The sequence below is a fragment of the Onychostoma macrolepis genome, chromosome 12 (assembly GCF_012432095.1).
Source record: "Onychostoma macrolepis isolate SWU-2019 chromosome 12, ASM1243209v1, whole genome shotgun sequence".
Lineage (NCBI taxonomy): Eukaryota > Metazoa > Chordata > Actinopteri > Cypriniformes > Cyprinidae > Onychostoma > Onychostoma macrolepis.
Genome location: NC_081166.1, coordinates 17,493,485 through 17,514,659, shown reverse-complemented (window position 1 = coordinate 17,514,659; position 21,175 = coordinate 17,493,485). Strand labels below are relative to the sequence as shown.

At 35.1% G+C, this 21,175-nt stretch overlaps 1 protein-coding gene across 2 annotated transcripts in view; it reads left to right on the top strand.

Annotated features, from left to right (window-relative positions):
- Positions 1 to 21,175, top strand: part of fam20cb (FAM20C golgi associated secretory pathway kinase b) — a 46,732-nt gene that overhangs the window by 23,754 nt on the left and 1,803 nt on the right. The window contains exons 4-10 of one of the 2 annotated variants that reach the window (XM_058794346.1): positions 13,073 to 13,165; positions 15,994 to 16,109; positions 17,553 to 17,733; positions 19,073 to 19,182; positions 19,292 to 19,373; positions 19,479 to 19,538; positions 20,895 to 21,006. In XM_058794346.1, the coding sequence (XP_058650329.1) occupies positions 13,073 to 13,165; positions 15,994 to 16,109; positions 17,553 to 17,733; positions 19,073 to 19,182; positions 19,292 to 19,373; positions 19,479 to 19,538; positions 20,895 to 20,958 (706 nt within the window). In that variant the 3' untranslated portion in view covers positions 20,959 to 21,006. The remainder of the gene's footprint in view (positions 1 to 13,072; positions 13,166 to 15,993; positions 16,110 to 17,552; positions 17,734 to 19,072; positions 19,183 to 19,291; positions 19,374 to 19,478; positions 19,539 to 20,894; positions 21,007 to 21,175) is intronic. The other variant, XM_058794345.1, reaches the window with a different exon arrangement.

Genomic DNA, 21,175 nt, shown 5'->3' with positions numbered 1-21,175 from the left:
AAAAAAAACTGTACTAAAACATACTTAGTAAATGAAAACAAATATTAAAATTAATTATTATATTGATCATTAAAGTTATACACAAAGACCATAGCATTGAAATTACATACATATGGATATTTTATGTATACTATCACACTTTGTTTGCTTCTATTTTAGAACACTTGATGATTATCTAATCAAAATTACAAAATATGTTAGTAATGGCCAAAAGCACAGCGCTGCGTCTAAAACAACTCACAGGTATCACACACACTGGACACGTCGCATTAAACTCGAAAAAAATGTATTTATTTTTTTACATTTTTTTATTTAGATCTGTTTGATGGGAATCACAATAACCTCATTATACTTATTTTCAGTGGAAAGCTAAATCTCGGGTGATGCACATTAACATTGACTCCATCAGGGCTTTGTTCCATTTATATAACCAACGAAAAGGACATGTTTGCCTAGAAAAGCATAGCTGAGCTCCGGAAATCAATGAAAAATATTCACCGCTCCCTTGGGTCAGTTGTAATTATAAATGATAATGGCAGCTGCCTTTTCTTGCAGCTGGAAAGCAGTGGCTGAGATGGAGCAGTCAATTCCAATTAAGTGGAGGTGCTTGGAACTCTGGTATTGCACAAACTTGACATGACCCATGAGCAGGGGTGGAAATTAACCGGGGTCATGGTGCGCAAATGCCACCAAATAGAACAAAAAAATGCAGTATTGCATCACTGCAGTTTTTACAATATATTTAAAAATGGTCTTAAAATAAGTATCAACTGACAACTGATAGCAGATGTTTGATGCTTAAACTTTATTGGTCATGCTGACAGATGTATTAGCAGTGTGATTCATAGATTTGATTCTCTTGTTGTCACCTGGTTTTATGACCGTTATTCTTGGTTAACGTTCATTGTCACGTTTGATTTTAGGTCGTTACAAATCATGTGCTCCATCTCACCATTTCATCATTAACCCACCCTGAGGTTTTTACGTCCGAGCAGAAAGTGATAAAGCTTGGTAATAGAGACTGACAGGGTCACAGCCTTGATCATGGATACATGGCTCTATTTCACAGTGCACGCTACCAGAAATCAGCCCTCACATCAAAGGCACCTGAGGGCGGCATTCATGGCCGAACGGCTCATAGACCTGCTCTTAAATGATATACGTTTATGTTTAAATGACCAAAATAAATGAATAAAGGAGTGAGGGTTTTGATTCAGTGAGGTCGGCCAGCCAATGAGAGAGGCATTCCCGTCAGCGAGAGAGGAGACGAACAGACCTGCAGGGCAGAGATAGCAGCCATTTGTCTCTGGCTGTTAGGCCTGTGTGGATCATGGAATTGCAGTACGCTGCCTCTCAAGGATGATACTAGGCCGTGTATGAAATAGGAAATCGTATTTTCAAGCCCATTTTTTGAATCAAAGACTTTAATTAACTGGGACATCCTTAAATTTGAGAAATGAAATAAGAGGAAAATTAGAACTTTCTGAGAGTATCTGAGACAAACCAGTAAGACATTAAGTGGTTTCAGAGGTTTGTGATCCAGTGAGGGTCAGTTTATTGCCTCAGTATTGCCAGTAAAGCCTTGAGATAAAATAAATATATAATATTAAAAAAATAAATAAACACACAGTAGTAATGTCTTATCATGAATTATAATAATACACTACTGCTGTTCATTTTTTATATATTTTGACATGTATTTAATTCTTGATAATAGTGAAGAAGTATTATTAATATTAAATAATAATAATAATAAATGCACAACATTTTTTTTAATTTATTTTAACTTGTATCTAGGCTCTCTTTATTTTAGTTTTTATGTTATTTTATTTTGCCTTATTTTAATGTGCATTTAGTTGAATGAGCCTGATGAAGACCTGAGGGTCAAAACGTTGCTATTAATCAATTCATTTTGAGCAGCTATTTTCAGTGTGCGGATTTCAATCCTTTTGTTTTCATTTAATGTGCATTTAGTTCTCATTTATAGTGAATAGTAATAATTAATAATAATAATAATAATTATTATTATTATAATAGTGTCGTGTCAACATTTTAATTGTATTTAAATTTATATCTATTCTTTTATTTTATATTATTTTATTTTATTTTGCATGCTTTTAGTTTTATTTAAACTTGTATCTAGGTTCTCTATTATTTTATTTCTATTTTATTTAATCTATTATTTTATTTTAGGTTTTCTTAATATGGCCCAAACAATTGTCATATAAAAATACAAATGCCTTATTGCAGTCAAATTAAACCACATATATCACAATGCATGAATCCCCCCCCCCCCCCCCTTCAAAAAAAGAAAAAAAAAGGCAATTGGGGATGGCCATGTCTATGCATGCTACTGGTTGCAACCCACCTTTACCATTCCTCCACTTTGCTTTGAGATGTGTGACAGCAAATGACTCTATGTCTTCAAACCCCAGTTGTGTGTAATGGCAACATCTCAACATCTGAAAGCCCAGATCAAACCACAACAAAGATGAGCGCACCCCTCCACACACTGCACACTTGAACCTGATAGCACAGCCATCACCTCCACTTGTCAGAGAGACGATGTGCTATGGGTTATTTGTATGTGTGTGTGCTCGTGGGGGGTGTTATCCCAGACGTGCTATCATACAGGGAAGCCTGTCAGCCCGGGCCAGTAAATCTGTCAGAGATTATGTGCAGATGATGGATTCCTCTTTATGGCCTGTTGATCTGGCTGGAATATTTACACGATGCCATTACAGGGATGATGCGCATGAGAGGCTGATGCTGTGGTCTCGCTTATTTAGGCCTGCCTGTCTGTCAGCTTAGTGTGTGCTCTCTTTTATTTTTCTCTCTTTCTCTCTCTCTTCATCTACCTCCAGCTCTCCCTCTCTGACTCCCTCCGTTTGTGTGTGTGTGTGTGTGTGTGTTTCCTGTGAGCGCCTGGTTTTTCTTTGCAGTCAAGATCTGTTAGTCCATTGTCATCTCAGAAGTCTCATGTTCAGTGATTGTGAGAGCACTCAATGCTTATCTCAGAAACACAATACATTTGCAAAGGATCTTTCATTATTTTCAGCCCAGCCAAGTTTCTCAAAGCTAATTTTTTGCTCTGTACAAAAAGCAGCCTGTTCCTGAGGGGTATTGTTTTTTTTTTTTTTCTTGTGAGTTGTATCTTGTATTCGCGTCAAACTATTTTTCACATTTGTGCTGGACTTAAAGAAAACAGCTGGCTCACAGAGCTCAGTCTCATAGCCTTGAGCACAGCTGTGAAAGTGTGAAAAACACAGAGAGGTGAAATACAAATATTACACTTGATTTTAAAGGTAATGTGTAATTTTTTTTCAATGTATTTTTCTGCTGTTAACCCTGTATAGGAAATATGAAATATTTTTTTAAAGTTTTTAAAATGGAACAGTTTATTGAACCATTAGACAGTATATATAGTTTGGAGATCTTACTTGAGAAGGAAAAAGCATCTTGTCTTATTCAGAGACCCAAACTGAGCAAAGATATGCAATTTCATGCAGTTTTTGATATTTACAGGGCCAAACATTAATATGAAATTATAATATCATTAAATTCTCAGTAAATGTCCATTTTGAAGTATTACTAACCATATAAAAGTTATTACATAATACAAATCAATAAAGATTTTACTGCAAAAAGACCTGTGCATAAGAAACTGAAGGTGGACATTTTTAGAATTATAATAGGCCTATAAAAGGCATTTTATTTGCTAAAAAGTATGAACTATTAATCAGAAGACAGAAGACATGTGGTAGATTGTGTATAACAGGTTTTGCAGTAAAGTTTTGATAATGTTGATCACTTAGAGACCTTGCAATTTTGCATATTAAATATGACATAAGCGGTTTAGGCTTAATTAATACACATTGACAGCTACAGTATGTACGACATTTGCAGGTTGACGTCACGAGAAGTTTAAACACGGACTCTGTGTCACTATTAAAACTGTGGCTCTATTTGTTTAGTGCATCCCAACACTTTCTCAACTTCTGGCTCGAACACTGGAGGAAATTTGGGGCGAGACTGTCTGTTTGTCCAGACAGTGGAGGACAGAGGGCAGAGTTGTTCAGAACTAATATTAACATAATGAACAAATTTCAGAATAGCAAATTCTGTCAAAGGTTTGAATTCACTATAAAACAGGAAGTAGTGTCAGATATTTTCCTTCATGTTGTGTGATGTACATCTGAGTGTACTGAAAAAGAAAACAAATAAGGTGGGACTTGGTTCTATGCAGTGGTTGTTGATTGGATTTTGAAATGTGGGCGTTGCACTAAAAAATTGAGGCGGTTAAACATGACTGGAGTAAATGATTGGAGAAGTCCTGCACACGTCATCAATAAGAAGTCTGACGTTTTCACAAGAAGATGCAGTTATGACATTTTGTTCAAGGTCAAATTACATGGTCAAACATATAAATCGATACATTTTTCACAATAAGATTTATAACATGCATTTAGAAAATATATAGGGTGAATTTTCAAGAGCCTTGAAGTGTGAATGTTCATAGGCCTTATGGACAGAAAGAATGTCAGATTATGAGTTTTTTGCGGAACTGAATGAAAGAACACTTCATTTCCCAGAGTGCATCACTTGTGTTGAATTTCTTTGATTTATAGTTATTCAAAATCCTCTTTCCAATTCAAATTCTCATTCAGCTTTCTGTGGGTTATGGCCAGTTCAATTTAAATTCACATACAGTGGGGAGTCAGTTCTTCAGTTTTTCTGAATTTTGCCCAATCCAGCTGGCATTGATGAATAGATTGCAAAAATATGATGAAACTGGTATTACAAACACTCCCTGAAACCTCACTCGCTATTTTTGCAATCTCATACATGCCAAAACACAACCTTTGTGGAAGAAGAAAAGTGTGGAAGTGACATGATGAGAGTGAGTAAATGATGACAAAATGCTCATTTTGGGGCGAACTGGCCCTTTAACGCTCACATCCAAGCACATTACACTCTATATTGTAGACTTATATTTGGAATATAAGCAGGGCTGGGAAGGTTACTTTTAAAATGTATTTCACTACAGATTACAAAATACATGCTTTAAAAAGTAATCAGTAATGTTTTTCATTAGATTACTCAGGTTTAGTAACTTAATCTAAATACTTTTGAATACTTTGAAATACTTAAGATAGCCTATATAACACAAAGGAACATATTAACTTAATGTCTTGTTTTTATGTTTTCTCTTTGCATTTTTTAACAACATCAGTTTTCCACAGCATTTCTATGAACAACAACAACAACAAAAATGTCATGTCATTTAAACCTACCAATCAATATAAATTCAATTTGAATACAATGAAGGGGATTCCGTGCTGTTTCATGCTGCATTCCAAGCTTCAAAACGAATCCAAACATATTATAAAACTAGCCAAAACAACTGGCACAGTTCTCCAAGTTATACAATAGATTTGTTTAATGAATGGACCAAACTTTAAGTCATTACTTTATAATCCTCTCTATGGAGAAGCGATCACTGAGTTTGTTTCCCAAAGCAACTACGGTCGCAAGTAATGTCGTTATAGTTCAATGTAATTTAACAACCACAGTTCGCTAACGATGCTTTTGGGAAACATACCCCAGATCTATCCAGTTTAATGTGAACCATTCACACTGGTTTCGTTAAACAAAAGAAATTATTCATTTAAAAGATTGAATCAAAAGAATCATCTGTGCACGAATCGAATCATGAACTCGCATTACCGTGCCAAAGATGATCTAGGCCTATTCTTCTAGGCAAGTTTATTTATATAGCACGTTTCATACACAGTGGTAATTCAAAGTGCTTTACATAAAAGGATGTGAAATAGTCATTAAAAATAATAATAATCACAACAATAAAAACAAGGGATTAAAAAAATAAAACAAAATGATATAAAAATTGATTTAAAAATAATTTAAAACAGTTAAGAATAGAAAATGATTATACATAGTGCAATCAGTTCGGACGTAGCACAGTGCTCATTTAACAAATGCACAGCTAAACAGATGAGTTTTGAGTCTGGATTTAAATGTGGCTAATGTTTTAGCACATCTGATCTCTTCTGGAAGCTGGTTCCAACTGCGGGCGGCATAATAGCTAAAAGCAGACTCCCCTTGTTTTGTATATTCTAGAACGTTTCGAATGAATAAAGACACACAAAGCTATCATTTGACTTTCTAAACTTTTATTTCATGCGTGATTCGTATGGATGTGTTAACTGAATGCAAAGTGTGAAATCTAGGAGAATTCGGTGTCATTTTTCAATTAAATTCTCAGAAATATTAAACGTAATGATTCAAACACTCAAAATATGAGAAAATAGAAAAACGAGTTACTGGATAAAATTTTTCAAAGATCAAGAACAACTTCCCTCAAGATACTTTTTCGGATTAGACGTTGTATCCTCCGATGCTGATAGAAGTTTTGTTGCAGGTAGGCATTGCATTGCACTGCACTGAGATGTTACGTTACCTTTTTCAGATTTATATAATAGTCTTTGTATTTGCACGAGAGAAATGCATTACGCGAATGCCTTTCTGTTGTGTCGTCTATTTATGTGTCGTGATGAGCGTATGCACTCACTACTAGTTGCTAAATGAACAGGCTGCTGTACGCAGTTGTTGTTTTTTTTTTTTAACAGAGAATCAGTTGCCTTATTGGTTAAAATCCCCAAACTGTTTACATAAATATGAAATTAAGAAATTACATTAAAATTCAAAGTAATCACTTTGGTAATAAAATACTTTTCGTATGTAACTGTAATTTGATTACCACCTATTTAAAACGTAATTCTAATGAAATACAGTTACTCATATTTTGTTTTTTAAATATGTAACGCCGTTACATGTATTTTGTTACTCCCCAGCCCTGAATATAAGTCTGTATTCCAAAAATATATGCTGCCTTGTGCGTAAGCAAATATAGGGCTGTACCCGAATAAGCTCGTCAGAGCCTTAAAATAAAACAGAGATGCAAAAGCAGCATCCAGAGGCAGAGAAAAAGTGTTTCTCTGTGGAATTTTTACAGCAGGTCTGAATATCCCCTCACATAAAGCAGGCTCAAGGCCGACGTCAGCCTCCTCTCTCGCTCTCACTGCCCATCAACAACTCTACCGCTGCTGTCAGACGCAACACTAAATACCAGACATCCCCGCTGACCTGCCAGCAGCACTTCTAGGCCAGGGAGGAGGAATGGTTTGGCCTTAGTCCTAACTCAGGAGAGGTCGCCCTTCAGAGATGGAAAAGCATTAACCACTTACATTTCCAAACAAAGAAAAATTACACCGCCGTTTGCTATGACAAGTTTCTAGAAGACTTGGCCTTTTTTGTTTCATGTCACTGGTGCAGAACAATTAAAAAAGGATGGAAAAGAGTTCAAAGGCTAAATATACACCAGCATTTCTGCTCATTTGTGCCTTTTAAAACTCAAATGTTATGCAGTGCTGTGTGAAATAGCAACTGCTGAAGTTTGTAACGTGAGCCGCCTCTTGACATTCCCTGTTACCTGTTATCACAAACAAGCCACAAAATGCAGCTTTATTCCAGTCCTAGTGCCTCTTCCTCTAATATTTGCTCCCAGCGCCATGACATTCGCTTCAAAGGTCATTTTTGCAGGCTTCTGCAATTTAAACAATGCTCCGTTTGATAATCATTCACAGTCAAAAAGTCCCAGAGTGGCTCTTGTGGAAAACATCTTGTGAAGTTTAGCAATTACTCCAACAGCTTTTCTTTTGAAGTGAAAGTTCACTCAGAAATGATAATTCTGTTACAGGTTGTTCCAAACCTGTAGGGCTTCTTGATTTTATGGAACGCGAAAGATATTTTGAAGAATGTCCAAGTTGTTCCTTTCCATACACTAAAAGTGAATGGTGACTGTAGCTGGTCCCCATTTACTTTCATTGTATGAAAAAGAGCAGCTCGGACACTCTGCTAGATATCTCATTTTGTGTTCTATGCTAGAAAACAGGTCATTCAGGGTTGATGTAAGATGTAAGGATCAATAAATAATGACTAAGCATTTTTATTTTTGGGTGAACTGTCTCTTTAAGGCATTAGAAGCATGTTTTAAGTGTCTGCTTTAACATTGCTTTTGTCTCCTTTCGTCATCACAGTCTGACCAACACACCTCCTAAGAATGCTGGGATAAGCTTTTACAAGTGCTGCAGCGATCAGGCTTTGTGAGATGAATTTGCTTTCACAGCTATTGTGAGAGCTTTTTTGGTGTTTGTCCAGTGTAAAGCCAACAAAGGGATTTGGCAGAATATAGTGTCCTAGATACCATATCCTGTTTGATTCATTTGTTTGCTCCTGTGTGTTTTCTTAATAGTTTAGGTTTTTCTGTGGATGTCTACCTTTTGCACTTTGTCCATCAGCAATTTTCTCATCTGCTGCTGTTTTATTGTTTGCAAGGCAAGCTTTTACATAGACTGTAGCCATGGCCTGTGTACAGTAGTAAGAACCGGATATATCTCGACCACGACAATTGGTTGGCTGATATTTGGCATATTTTATGACTTATTTGGGCCAATTAACAGTGCCTAGTGTCAGCTCTAATATTTGGTTTGTTGCTCCCCCTCATATTGTCCCAGGTGTATTTGAATTTCGTTCTTCAGACAAAACTTTTTAGAAAAAATTATCCCTCTCTGTAAATCCATGTTATGCAATTGGATGGGATTCTCAAAAAATTTGACTCTTCAAAAACCACACAAAACAAACCCATAAAACCCAGTCAATGTGTTCTAAAGTAAAACAACAGGTTTCGCCTATTGTTCTGCTTCAGAAGACACTAGCTGCATTTCCATTCCAGATTTGCGCGAAACTTTTGTGATTTTTTTATAAATGTTGATAAAAAAACTATTGCGAAATGATAGTTTACACCTTGTGATAAGTCATGGTAACTGATGTTGGTAGGTTTATGTATATCGCATATATAGGCGTGTAATCTTTAGCAAAGCAGCGCAGAGACCCGCTTCTGGGATGCTTCTGAAACATGCCACAGTGTAAACACAAGCATTGTCTACAGTTGCCACGATCAGCTCCGGTGGCGATGTCGGAGCCATAATGCGCCACAGACGTGTCTAAGTGTAAATAAAGGGTTATCCAAACAGCCCCTTATACTTGAGAGTTATGAGGTGTTTCTTGGAGGTTATTGTATGAGGTGCAGTTTTGCGAAGAAAAAAAATTCGAATTGCCTGAAAAACTACCTCATGCGTGCGAAATTTTCCATTTGGTGTATTTTCAATTTTCAATTTCAGTTTGCGCAATTTGAAGGGTAATGGAAACGCAGCTACTGATTCATTCCCTGGGATTGTATGGGTTACTATAGTGTTTGTTTTGCATGGTTTTTGAAGCATTAACTTTGAGAGACCCATCCACTTGCATTATATGAACTCACAGAGATGGATTATTATTCTAATTTATCTTAATTTATATTCCACAGAAGAAATATATGTGTATACATCTAGGTGGGGTGGATTGCCTCTTTAATGAATAGTCCACATTTTGTGTTTTCGAATTTAATTTTGTAAAACAGATTGTTGAGACTGTTGAATGATTGACTGAGATCCATTTCTGTCTGGCAGAAATGTTAAATTTCAGTGCATCCCTAATAAATATTTATTTTGTATTCCAATTTTACCATTAATTTTGCCATTATGTCAGTTAAGCACTTGCATACACCAGTGTCATTTTGAGCCTGTTTGCATGCACCAATAATCTATCGGTCTGGCAGGAGTAAACAGTGTGTTTACCTTGAAGTACAGGGAGAGCGCTCTCTCAGCGTATTTTGATCACTAGAGACATCCTGCTCTCAGCTGAGTTGGTTTTAAGATGTCTGCACACATCCCAGAGGCCCATCTTGAGGCTCATTTAAGTGTACGTTAAGAGTGGCGACCGTTCACATGGCATCTTCTATGGTGAACCACATCCACTGAACATGCGTTTGAAGAAAATAGAACGGAAAAAAATCACCTTGAGCTTTCAGTCTCCCACACACATTTGTTTTCTTCGTTTTTATATTTAGTGCCTCATAAACTCGCCTTACTAATACAGAGGGAATTTTTTCTCTCTCCGAGGTGTCGTTTGTGTCGAGTGTAGGAAACTAAGCTTTACAGAATTCTTCGCAGGGATTGTTTTGACCCTTTGACAGGCTGGCCTGTGTCTGGTTTCCTTTGTTATAATTTTCTGGTCCAACAGCCAGTTGAGTGTTGTTTTCCTCGTGTCTCTCTGGGGTTTTACGGGAATAAATGAGAGCTCTCAAGCTCCAGCTTAACAAGGTTGTCTGGAGTGCCAGCGTGAGAGGAGGGGGTTTAGAGTTCTCCACCCACAGAACACTCCTCAGAGGGTTTTGCCATCAGCTGCTGTCTCAAAGCCTTTTAAAAAGCCTGTGTTTTTTTTCTGTTGGGACCATTTGTGTTATGGAGTTGATGTTAAGCACACTGAATTTACCTTGATGGAATCCTGTTTGATGAAAAGCTTACTGTAGAACTGAGGCAGATGTGTGCAGATGCTAAGTGCTGTCACCTTGTCTGGGTCAAGTGCTTGGGCACAGTGGTGCTCAATAAGTGCTTAGAGACACAATACTACATTGCAGTACATTAGACAGTGAGCTGCCGTAATAACTGTAACAGGCTGATGCAGTATCCAGGGTACTGAAATTATGAGCTAAAGCAATGTGAAATTGTGGTACATTGCCACTAGTACACAGGTGTTTTCTTCTGAAACTTTTCTGCCTAATCATAATTTTTATTAAAACTTGCAGATTTCAGTTCTGTTTTTGTTTTATGTATTGTATGTTTTTTTCTTTTTAAAAAATACAGTATAAATATATAAATATACACTGCTGTTTAAAAGTTTGGGGTTGGTAAGATTTTTGAATGTTTTTTAATGCTCACCAAGACTGCATTTAGCTACTCCAGTCTGATTCTTCAAAAATCATTCTAATATGCTGATTTGGTGCCCAATGTAACATATCTTATTTTTATCAGAGTTGAAAACAGTTGTGCTGCTTAATATTTTTGTGAAAACGGTGATACATATTTATTCAGGATTCTATAATAAATATAAAGTTCAAAAGAACAAGTAGAAATCTTCTGCAGCTTTATAAATTTGATCAATGTAATGTATTTTTGCTGAATAAAAGTATTAATTTCTTTCAAAAGATCATATTGACCCCAAGCTTTTGAATGATAGTATTTTTTGTAATCTTAAAATATGAAAAGATTATTACCTTTTTAAAAATGATCAAATCTTTCATATAAACCATATTTATTGAGTGAAAATATTATGATCTGCTGCAACTACACAAATTACAACCATGGCCCTGTTGATTGACATAATTTTTTATTGCAACCAACAATTTTGCACCTATTAAAGTTCTTTGTAATATTGGTGTACTTGTTTACCAAGGAGACAACAGAGTCAGTGAAGAGCTTGAGATGAAATATGAGTCACTGTAATGTGTGAAGAAATAGCTCTTGTGAACAGAAAATTTGTATTGTGGATTTTCCAGTCAGGCTGTAATTTTGTGAAAATGTTTAATATATATTAGAAGTATTTTGGGTAAATATTTTAAATGTATAATTGTAAATACACTGCCAGTTATTGTTAGTGGACAAATTAGTGAGAGTGAGAGTGATAAGTGTTTTAGAGGAGTTTATTTTCTTAAAGTCCACAGGGCCAAAAGAAACACCCGTACACACTTCTCTGCCAATTAAACATCTGAGCATCTGGGGCAAGGGTTCAATGAGTTCATCACAAGGACGCTCCTGGGTTCGTTGCAGTAGTAGGCCAGTTTCTTCCGGCAGAAACACAAATCCATTTTAATTCTCTTCATGCCTGAAAAGAGGTTCTCAGTTGGCGAGTAGAGCGATATTATCCGGGGCTCCGAGGAGCGGACTGCAGAAGAATGTGAAGTTGGAGACTCTCGTTTGGCAGGTCCCATGCTGTGTTATTTAACGATCGGTGAGCATGTCAGCCTCACAGCTGCGCCTTGAACGACTGCCACCAGCTGAGGACGATACTGAATGCCTGATTTTGCCAAGATAAGGATCTGTTTCCATTACAGAGCTGGCACTCTTCATGCCAGCTACCTTGTATTCGTTTCAGACTGGTTCGGTTTGCCACAAAGACGCTGGGATGTGACATGATTCACTTCCCAGAAAAGTTATTGTTTTGAACCATCTTCTTGCATGATTAAGGCTGTCGAGAAAAGGAGAGATCCCAGCTGGATTTAATTGTTCTGACATTCGGACAGCATTCACGGAGAGAGAGAGAGAGAAGGGAAGAGAGGAGAGAGAAATCTCAAGTATGTTTGAAATGGAGTCTGCTGAAAGCATTTCAGCGGGACCGTATGAAGTCGGACTGTTGGTTAAAAATAGTTCCTCTGGCTCTTGCCTGTAGAGAAATGTTTTCCTGGAACTTGATATGTCCTCCATTGACCTACAAGTATTGATTAAACAATATTGTTTTCATATTGTTTGGTCTGTTATTAACTGCTCATGTACAATATCATAATTTTGGATGTTCTTAAAGACCTTATCGGAGTTTTGTGGCTTTAAATCCATGTCAGTTAGCTTTATGCTAGTGTAATCCTAAATGCTAACAAAACTAACGGTCCGCACTACACAGATTTTTTGCAACTCACTAGCAATAGCAACTAGCAGATCATGGTTCATTGATAGCTATTTGATATGTTTCGTCCAAACAACCTCATTCCATAGGAAATACATCAATACAGGGAAAAAAAAACTGTGTTGAAGTAATTTCATGGACTTTAATAAAAAAGTCGTTAGCATTACGGTATTAGCATTGCAGTATTTGTCACTCACATTGCTTTTCTGTTTTCTTGGTTCTTTCGGTTATTTTTAAGTGAGTAAGTAATAAAATAAGGTATTTTGAAAAATATGCTAAGAAAATACATTTTCTTTCAGGCATCAATCCAGAAATAATGGAGGGGCGTCTCTCTTAAAGTTTTCTTGACAAGGTGGCTTTTGTTTCAAGGGCTAGGGCTACGATTATAGCTTTGTTGATGAAAGGGACTTACAGCAGATTAACCTTTGCCTTGCAGGCAGACACGGGAGCAGGAGACACCCCCAGACTTCTTCTACTTCTCCGATTTCGAGAGGCACAATGCTGAGATCGCAGCATATCATCTAGACAGGTAACGGGCCGTAAATGTCAGCCTCTGGCATGAATAGAGTGTGTGTGAGATGTTTGTCTCCCCCTGAATATATATGTGTATGTATACATCTACCACATGCCACTTGTAAAAGTGTTTGCCTGCTTGTGTATATGTGGGGCCTGTGGGGCCGCATTTATTTGCGCAAGAATGTTTTGTGTGCGTGTGAATGTGTAACGCTTGTGGTGTGTCCTGCATGTTTTCTGCACGTTTGAACTTGTGTTTATATGTATGTGTGAAAGTACAGCATGTGAATGTATCTCGGGGCAGTAAACAGTCAGAAACCTGCAGTTTAACACTCATAAACACCAAATCCAGAGAGAACATAATGACTCACTCTGAATGAGCACAAACACATCCGTCAGTATCTGATCACCAATCGAGCTCCATCCAACAATGTCTCCTTATAGGTGATTGCCCTTCTGATGAATGTCAGTGATTGAGAGGCTTTAATTTGTGTCAGCCACAATAACCCGTGGACATCTGTCCTTGTCAGCTCATTTCAGCCGAATTTATTGGTTGTTTGCTATATGAGTCAGATTTTCCCTGATTGTGATCTGACACTCTGGGATTTATTGCCATTATAGTTTATTTCCATTCTCGTCTTGTTTTCTCCTCATCAATGTGATCGGACGGGGTGGACAGCCAGAAACATTGTCCCAGGCCCTGTCAAAGAGGAGGCCCAATGGACAAAAATCACAAATTGCTTGAGAAAAAGCATATAATATAATATAATATAAAATAAAATATAATATAATATATAGTTTGGGGTCAAGATTTTTTTTTAAAGAAATAAATGCTGCAAAGTGACAGTAAAGAAATTTACAATGTTACAAAAAAAAAAAAAAAAATCCATTTCAAATAAATTGTCTAAAGAATCGACAAAATTGTATCAAGGTTTCCACTAAAATATTAAGCTGCACAACAAAAATAAGTGATTTAAATAATGTTAAATGTAAATAATGTTTTAAAATATTAACAAAGAAAACATTCATTTTAAATGTTAAGAATATTTCACTATATTAATATTTTTATTATATATTTTTAATCAAATAAATGCAGCCTTGTAAGTATGATATGTCTTTAAAAAACCTCACATACTCCAAACTTTTAAACGTAATATAAAATAATATAATTTTTCTTTTAGGTATAATAAATAAATGTTAAAAATAAATTTTGAATCCTAAATTAGCTTCTCACATATTTATTTTATTTAAATATTATTTATCTTTATTATTCTATTTTTAAGAATATTTTTACTGAAAAACAGAATGATGATTTTTGGAGTGTAATGTCCTCTGTAATAAAATCTACTGTACTCATTGAGCCTAGGGAGAGGAGGCCCAGCCATAACAATTAGTGAATTTTAGTGATGGCTTTGGTCCACTCTATGGAGGTCCCTCGCTTGATTGGCGTGTTGTGTTGTGTTGTCCTGTGCTGTTCTCTGTCAAGCACTCCGCCTCTCCTCTCCAGCAGTGTGAGCATGAGTCAGAATGAACCAGCGTGAGTCTTGGGCACAATATAATCATTCAGCTGGCCCGACCCGGCCCAGACCGGCCTGGTCCGCCTCACTTCCATCTGCACATCTGGTCGGGAGTAAAATCTAGTCGGTACACACAGGCATGTGTGTGGGTAGAAAGCGCAAACCAAGAACGTAAAAAAACACCAGCTTTTCTAAATAAAGTTCATCTGGGTTAGACAAAAGTGCAGGTTGTTATTTCTATTTTCAAGCACCATCACCCAGTGGGCCTCTCTGTCCTCACAAGCCCACCATGGCTATATCTGACAAAGTACCATTAATTATCTGATTTTAGTCGCTCACAGTAGCGTGGCTTTGGGGAGGAAATCATTGAGGGAGACGAGTGGTTTGAAAAGACAACTTTTCATTTGCCCCACAGTTCCCTCTGAGTTATACATCGGACAGTGAGAGAGGAGGAAAACGTTCCTGCACACAAACTCTCTCTGTCATCTCTGTCAGCATGACTGGGCAATTAGTAGCTTCAAGTGCTTTTATCCCTTAGGCCCCATCCATTAGTTGTTTTCAGGGTGATTTTTTCTAAGTTGCCCTGTCAGCAGAGGGTCTACACTTGCACGAGGGGTGAATAGGTCTTAAAACATGGATGAGCAAACCACGCTCGCTCATAACCGGTTCAGTCAGAAAGCCTACACATGTCACATTCAGTAATAAATTCAGTTTTGTTCAAGGTCAGTTCTGTCAAAAGATACAATCAATTATGAATAAACATTTATTATTTGCTAAGTTATGAAATATACAGTAATTAAGGATTGCGATAAAATAAAAAAAGGCTTCATCTCTTAACAGGGCATTAATTTATTATTCAAAATCTATGTAGAATAGTTTGAGCGCCCTCTACTGGTAAAATTTAAACCAATTTTGCATACCATAGTTTCCTTCAACAATTTGCTATATGAATGTGGTCATTTGATTGTAAGTTAATTTAGTTAATTAACTAATGTTATATTTTACATAATGTTATATTGTATAATGTTATATCTAACATTATGTATATGTATATTAATAACATTATGCATTATGTATAATGTATTTTCAGTATTTTCAGGAGCAAATAGCAAAAAAAAATATATATATAGTGTGTGTGTGATCTGTACACAGTATGCACATATTTTATCAGTCAAAAAATAATAATTTTAACTAGTTTGTTTAACACATGATGTTTACGCTACTTTGTGTCCTGTAACTCAGCAGTGAACCTAGTATGTAAAGTATGACCTATGTAAAGCGAACATATTATGAAAACCAAAAAAAATTCTCACTGATTGATCAACAGGATCCTGGATTTCCGTCGAGTGCCGCCAGTGACTGGGCGACTGGTGAATATGACCAAAGAGATACGAGATGTGACCCGTGACAAAAAACTGTGGAGAACCTTTTTCATTTCACCAGGTACTGAACGCCCAGCAGTCACATTTCTTCTCTTCTCTTCACTTCTATTCTGTTACCATCAACTGATAAGCACTGAATAGGTTATCAGTTAGTGTTAGGGTGAAGTTAGTGAACTTATTAAAATGAATAGTTTTGACCCAAACAACCATACTTGAGGCAAGATCAAGTCTTTTTTTTTTTTTTTTTTTTACTATCATATTTTGTATACTGTATCTCCTCTGTGCTTTAAACATTTTTATGTTTAACCTCGTCAGAGGAAACTGTGATTTTCTCTTACTATTGCAAGCAACCAGTAGATGGCGCTGTTGGTAAATTCATTTTCAAGTGAGACCATTTGACACCAACTTCAGATTTGTGCCATATGAGCCCCTTTATAGGCTGAAATTGAAAAATACACACTGGCCTTCTAAAGATTTTCTACATTTTTGTAAATGTTTTTGGGTAACACTTTATTTCGATAGTCCACTTTAGACATTCTACTAACATTCTACTAACAGTAAGTAACTTTGTAACTACATGTCAACTAGCAGTCATTAGAGTATTAGTAGACTGTCTGCTTAATATCTACTAACACTTTATTTTGATGGGTCCACAACATACAACATACTGACTATGAGAATCTTTACAAGTATATGTCAACTTATTCTACAAACCCTAAACCTACCCTCCTGAGAGTTAGTAGACATGTAGTTGCTAATTAATGAGAATTAGTTGACATGTAGTCAGTAAGTGCAACCTGTTTTTGTAATAAGTCTCTTAGGCATTAATTTGATCAAAAATACAGTAAAATCAGTAATTATATGAAATATTGTTGATTAAAAGTAATATTTTTCTATGGTAATATGTTTTAAAATCTAATTTATTGTTGAGATAGAAAATAAGTGTTTCCAGTAGCCATTACTCCAGTCTGCATGATTAAAAATAGTCATTTAAACTCAATGCTGAAATGCTGATCACATGTTTTCAGGTGAAACAGAATATTAAACAAAAATGTTGTTTGATTAATTTGTGAAAAATGTCTTATTAGTCATCCTTTTGATTATAATTTTCTCCAAAATTGTTTAAAAGTGTGACTTTCCTTTTAATTAGAGGAACCAAACAGTGTTGTAAAGTAGACAAAAACGTTTAATGCAATAAGTAAAACAAAATACATTTCTAGTTAAATATCTAATCTAATCTTTCTTCTTTTTTTCGCTAAATGCTTAAGGAGGATTAATCATATTTTCTTTATTAATTAGTTTTGATTAATTATATTTACATATATTTTTTTACTAAGATATTTAATTTAATGAAATTATGCACATTAAGGGCAGAACATGCCTTACTGAAGTAAATTAGGTCATTTTTAATTTAATGTTGGCTTTAAAATAATCATTATAAATATGAACAGTACGTGCCATCATTTTAAGGGGTTTGTTTTATTACACCCTATCATCCCTCCAGCCAATAACATCTGTTTCTACGGTGAATGTTCGTACTACTGCTCCACTGAGCATGCTCTGTGTGGGAAGCCTGACCAGATCGAGGGCTCTTTAGCAGCATTTCTGCCCGACCTGGCCTTAGCCAAGCGCAGGACCTGGAGAAACCCCTGGAGACGATCCTATCACAAACGCAAGAAAGCAGAGTGAGGACCACACAGCACACTTTGTTTAGATGAATTCAATTCAAGAATATATATATATATATATATATATATATATATATATATACACACACACTGCCGCTCAAAAGTTTGGGATCAGTAAGATTTTTATGTTTTTTTTAGGTTTCTTCTGCTCATCAAGGCTGTATCTATTTGATCAAAAATACATTAAAAAAAAACTATGTAAGTTTAAACAGTTTTCTATTTTAATATACTTTAAAATATAATTTATTTCTGTGATCAAAGCTGAATTTTCAGCATCATTACTCCAGTCTTCATTGTCACATGATCCTTCAGAACTCATTCTAATATGCTGATTTATAATCATTGTTGGAAACCGTTGTGCTGCTTCATATATTTTTTTTTTGGGACCTGTGATATTTTTTTAGGATTCTCTGATTAATAAAAAGTTTAAAAGAACAGCATTTATTTAAAAAAGAAATTTTGTGTTACAATATACAATGCTATTCAAAAGTTTGGGGTCAGTATATTTTTTCTTTCTTTTTTTTTTAAAGAATTGAATACTTTTTTTCAGGAGGGATGTGTTAAATGAATAAAAAGTCATAGTAAAGACTTATATTGTTAGAAAAGATTTCTATTTTGATAAAATGCTGCTATTTTTAACTTTGTATTCATCAAAAAATCAAAGAAAAAAGTATCACATGTTCCAAAAAACAACATCAATAAAAAAGGATCATGTGACACTGAAGACTGGAGTAATGATGCTGAAAATTCAGCGCTGTGTCACAGAAATAAATTCTATTTTAAAGTATATTAAAATAGGAAACCATTATTAGAAATTGCTATTAGATTTCACAATATTACTGTTTTTTCTGTATTTTTGATCGAATAAATACAGCTTTGATGAGCAGAAGAGTCTACCTTAAAATACATTAAAATTCTTACTGATTCCAAACTTTTGAGCGGCAGTGTGTATATATATATATATATATATATATATATATATATATATATATATATATATGTGTGTGTGTATGTATATATATGTGTGTGTGTGTGTGTGTGTGTGTGTGTTTGTATATTTTTTGTATATTTAAATGTTAAAGAGCATGAAACACTTTGACACAGTGCTGAAATGATTGATTTAGAGGCTGAATTAAAGGATATATCCTGAATATGAGGGTATTAAACATGCAGCATGTTTTATCTGCTCAGTTGTAATTATCCAGTTTCTCTTTAGATTACATGCCAGCCCTCTAGTGTCTTATTACAATGACCTTCATCGTGTTGTGCTGTTTTTCATTGTACAGTGTGTGTGTGTGTTAGTGTAAGCTAATGAGGGGTGTGTGTGTGTTTATAGGTGGGAGGTGGATCCAGATTACTGTGAAGAGGTGAAGCAGACGCCACCCTATGACAGCGGCACACGCCTGCTGGACATCATGGACATGACCATTTTTGATTTCCTCATGGGTAAGAGGATTTCACAGAAGTGCATCATTTGTTTCTGAATGCAAAATTGAAGCTGAAATTCAATCAAGCTATTTAAGTCATAAATAATAATGTTTATATGTCTTCAAAGGAAATATGGATCGTCATCATTATGAGACATTTGAAAAATTTGGAAATGAAACTTTCATTATTCACCTTGATAATGGAAGAGGGTAAGACATTTTATCTTGATTTCTTTAACTCTCATAATACAACTAGCTTCTTCAATTCATTATTTTTTTTAAATATGCATTTTTTTTATTCTATTCTATCTTCAGCTTTGGTAAACATTCTCATGATGAACTCTCCATACTGGTGCCTTTGAGTCAGTGCTGCAGGTTAGTATTCGCATTATTAATTACTTATTGGGTCATTCCACAAAATTGGTGCCTTTTCCACTTGGAAAAAGTGAAAAATAAAATAAGTTTAATCAATATCTTTAAGTTTAATAAATATCCATGAAATGAAAACACCTTAAAATTACAAGAAATTGTATTGTGCCATCTGAAGCTATGTCATTTATTATTTTATCACTATTTTTCTGCCTCATGTTTTGGTATTTTTGTCAACACTGTTACCGACACAAGCGTTACTAGATACTATCGTTTATTTAGAATTCATATGCCAGTGAATGATATAGGCATTAGCTCAATAATATACCAAGGGTGACCTTTAAAATGTTTGAATTTTACACAGACAATCTTTAAAAACAGGGTCAAACCTAATCTATGTCATCCCTGTTACCCAAATGTCAAAACCTCTTACTCTAAAAAGTAAAAGATTTTACTTGTAGATATTGATTATATTAAATGTATGAAAGAATTGTTTAAATTTACATTTTAAAAGCAGGATTGACATTGCATGGTGACCCCCCATTTTTTTTAATGTAATATTGACGAAAGCATACATAGTATTGTTATGTTTTTAAATTGCACATTTATTTGTTGTTATATTAAATCTATGTTTGATTATCTCTTAAGGACGCAAAAGGCACCAATTTCGTGGAATGACCCTATTATTCAATATTTGTCCAATCACTTCAAGAAATTCTGAAAGTTGTTTGAATCAAGGCTGTCAAATTATGGAGCATTTAACAGGCATTTCACTATTTGTATGGTAGAAATTATCAATAATAAATGTCATTTAATTAATTGCAATAGAGTACAACATTCAGGTTCTTGACTTTTAACAATGAACTTCTAAACTCATAAACATTATAAACAGACCTGTTGTGGGCTATGAGGTTGTTATTCGATTGTTTTGTTAAAGCTATTATTTTAATTAATTTTTTAGATGATCATGTTTAAATAGCGGAATTTGTGGTAAAAACTATTTTACCCATAATGCAGTACAGGTAATTCCTCCAATCAGAGTCACACCAAGCAAATCACCCTCTTTTATGAAGCACTGACATAAACTAGTGAGTCTCCCTATGCTCACAAAATACTTCAACAACCCAATACAATTTAATGGAGGGCTTTGTATATATGTCTATTTTGCAGTAAACTTATAAAATACATTGTTGCCATAGATATTATCAACAACTTTAAATGAACAGTTGATCTTTTTAATTCAGTTATGTCATTCGCAATGGAATTGTAATTGTAGTTATTTCCCTCTGCTGTCAAAGCACACAGTCTTGTACCTTTGTCATTTTGCCTGAATTTCAAATACTTTTTTTGCTTCAAATCAAGGTTTTGTGATGTTGTGATTCAACTCATAGCTGGTTGGAGTGATTCCTGGCTTATAACGCTATAACAAAGACTTAAAAAAAAATGGAAAAAATACTCCAGTGCTGCTGAAAAAGTGGGCAAACACTTATTAACTAATTTCCAAATGTCCTTATTTCATCCTAATTCATTCACTAATATCCTAAAATGTTCTAATTTCATCCTAATTCATCCCACAAGAAAATGCATTGATAAATGATTACGTAAATGATTGGAAATGACTTGGTGATTCTGATCTGTTTGAC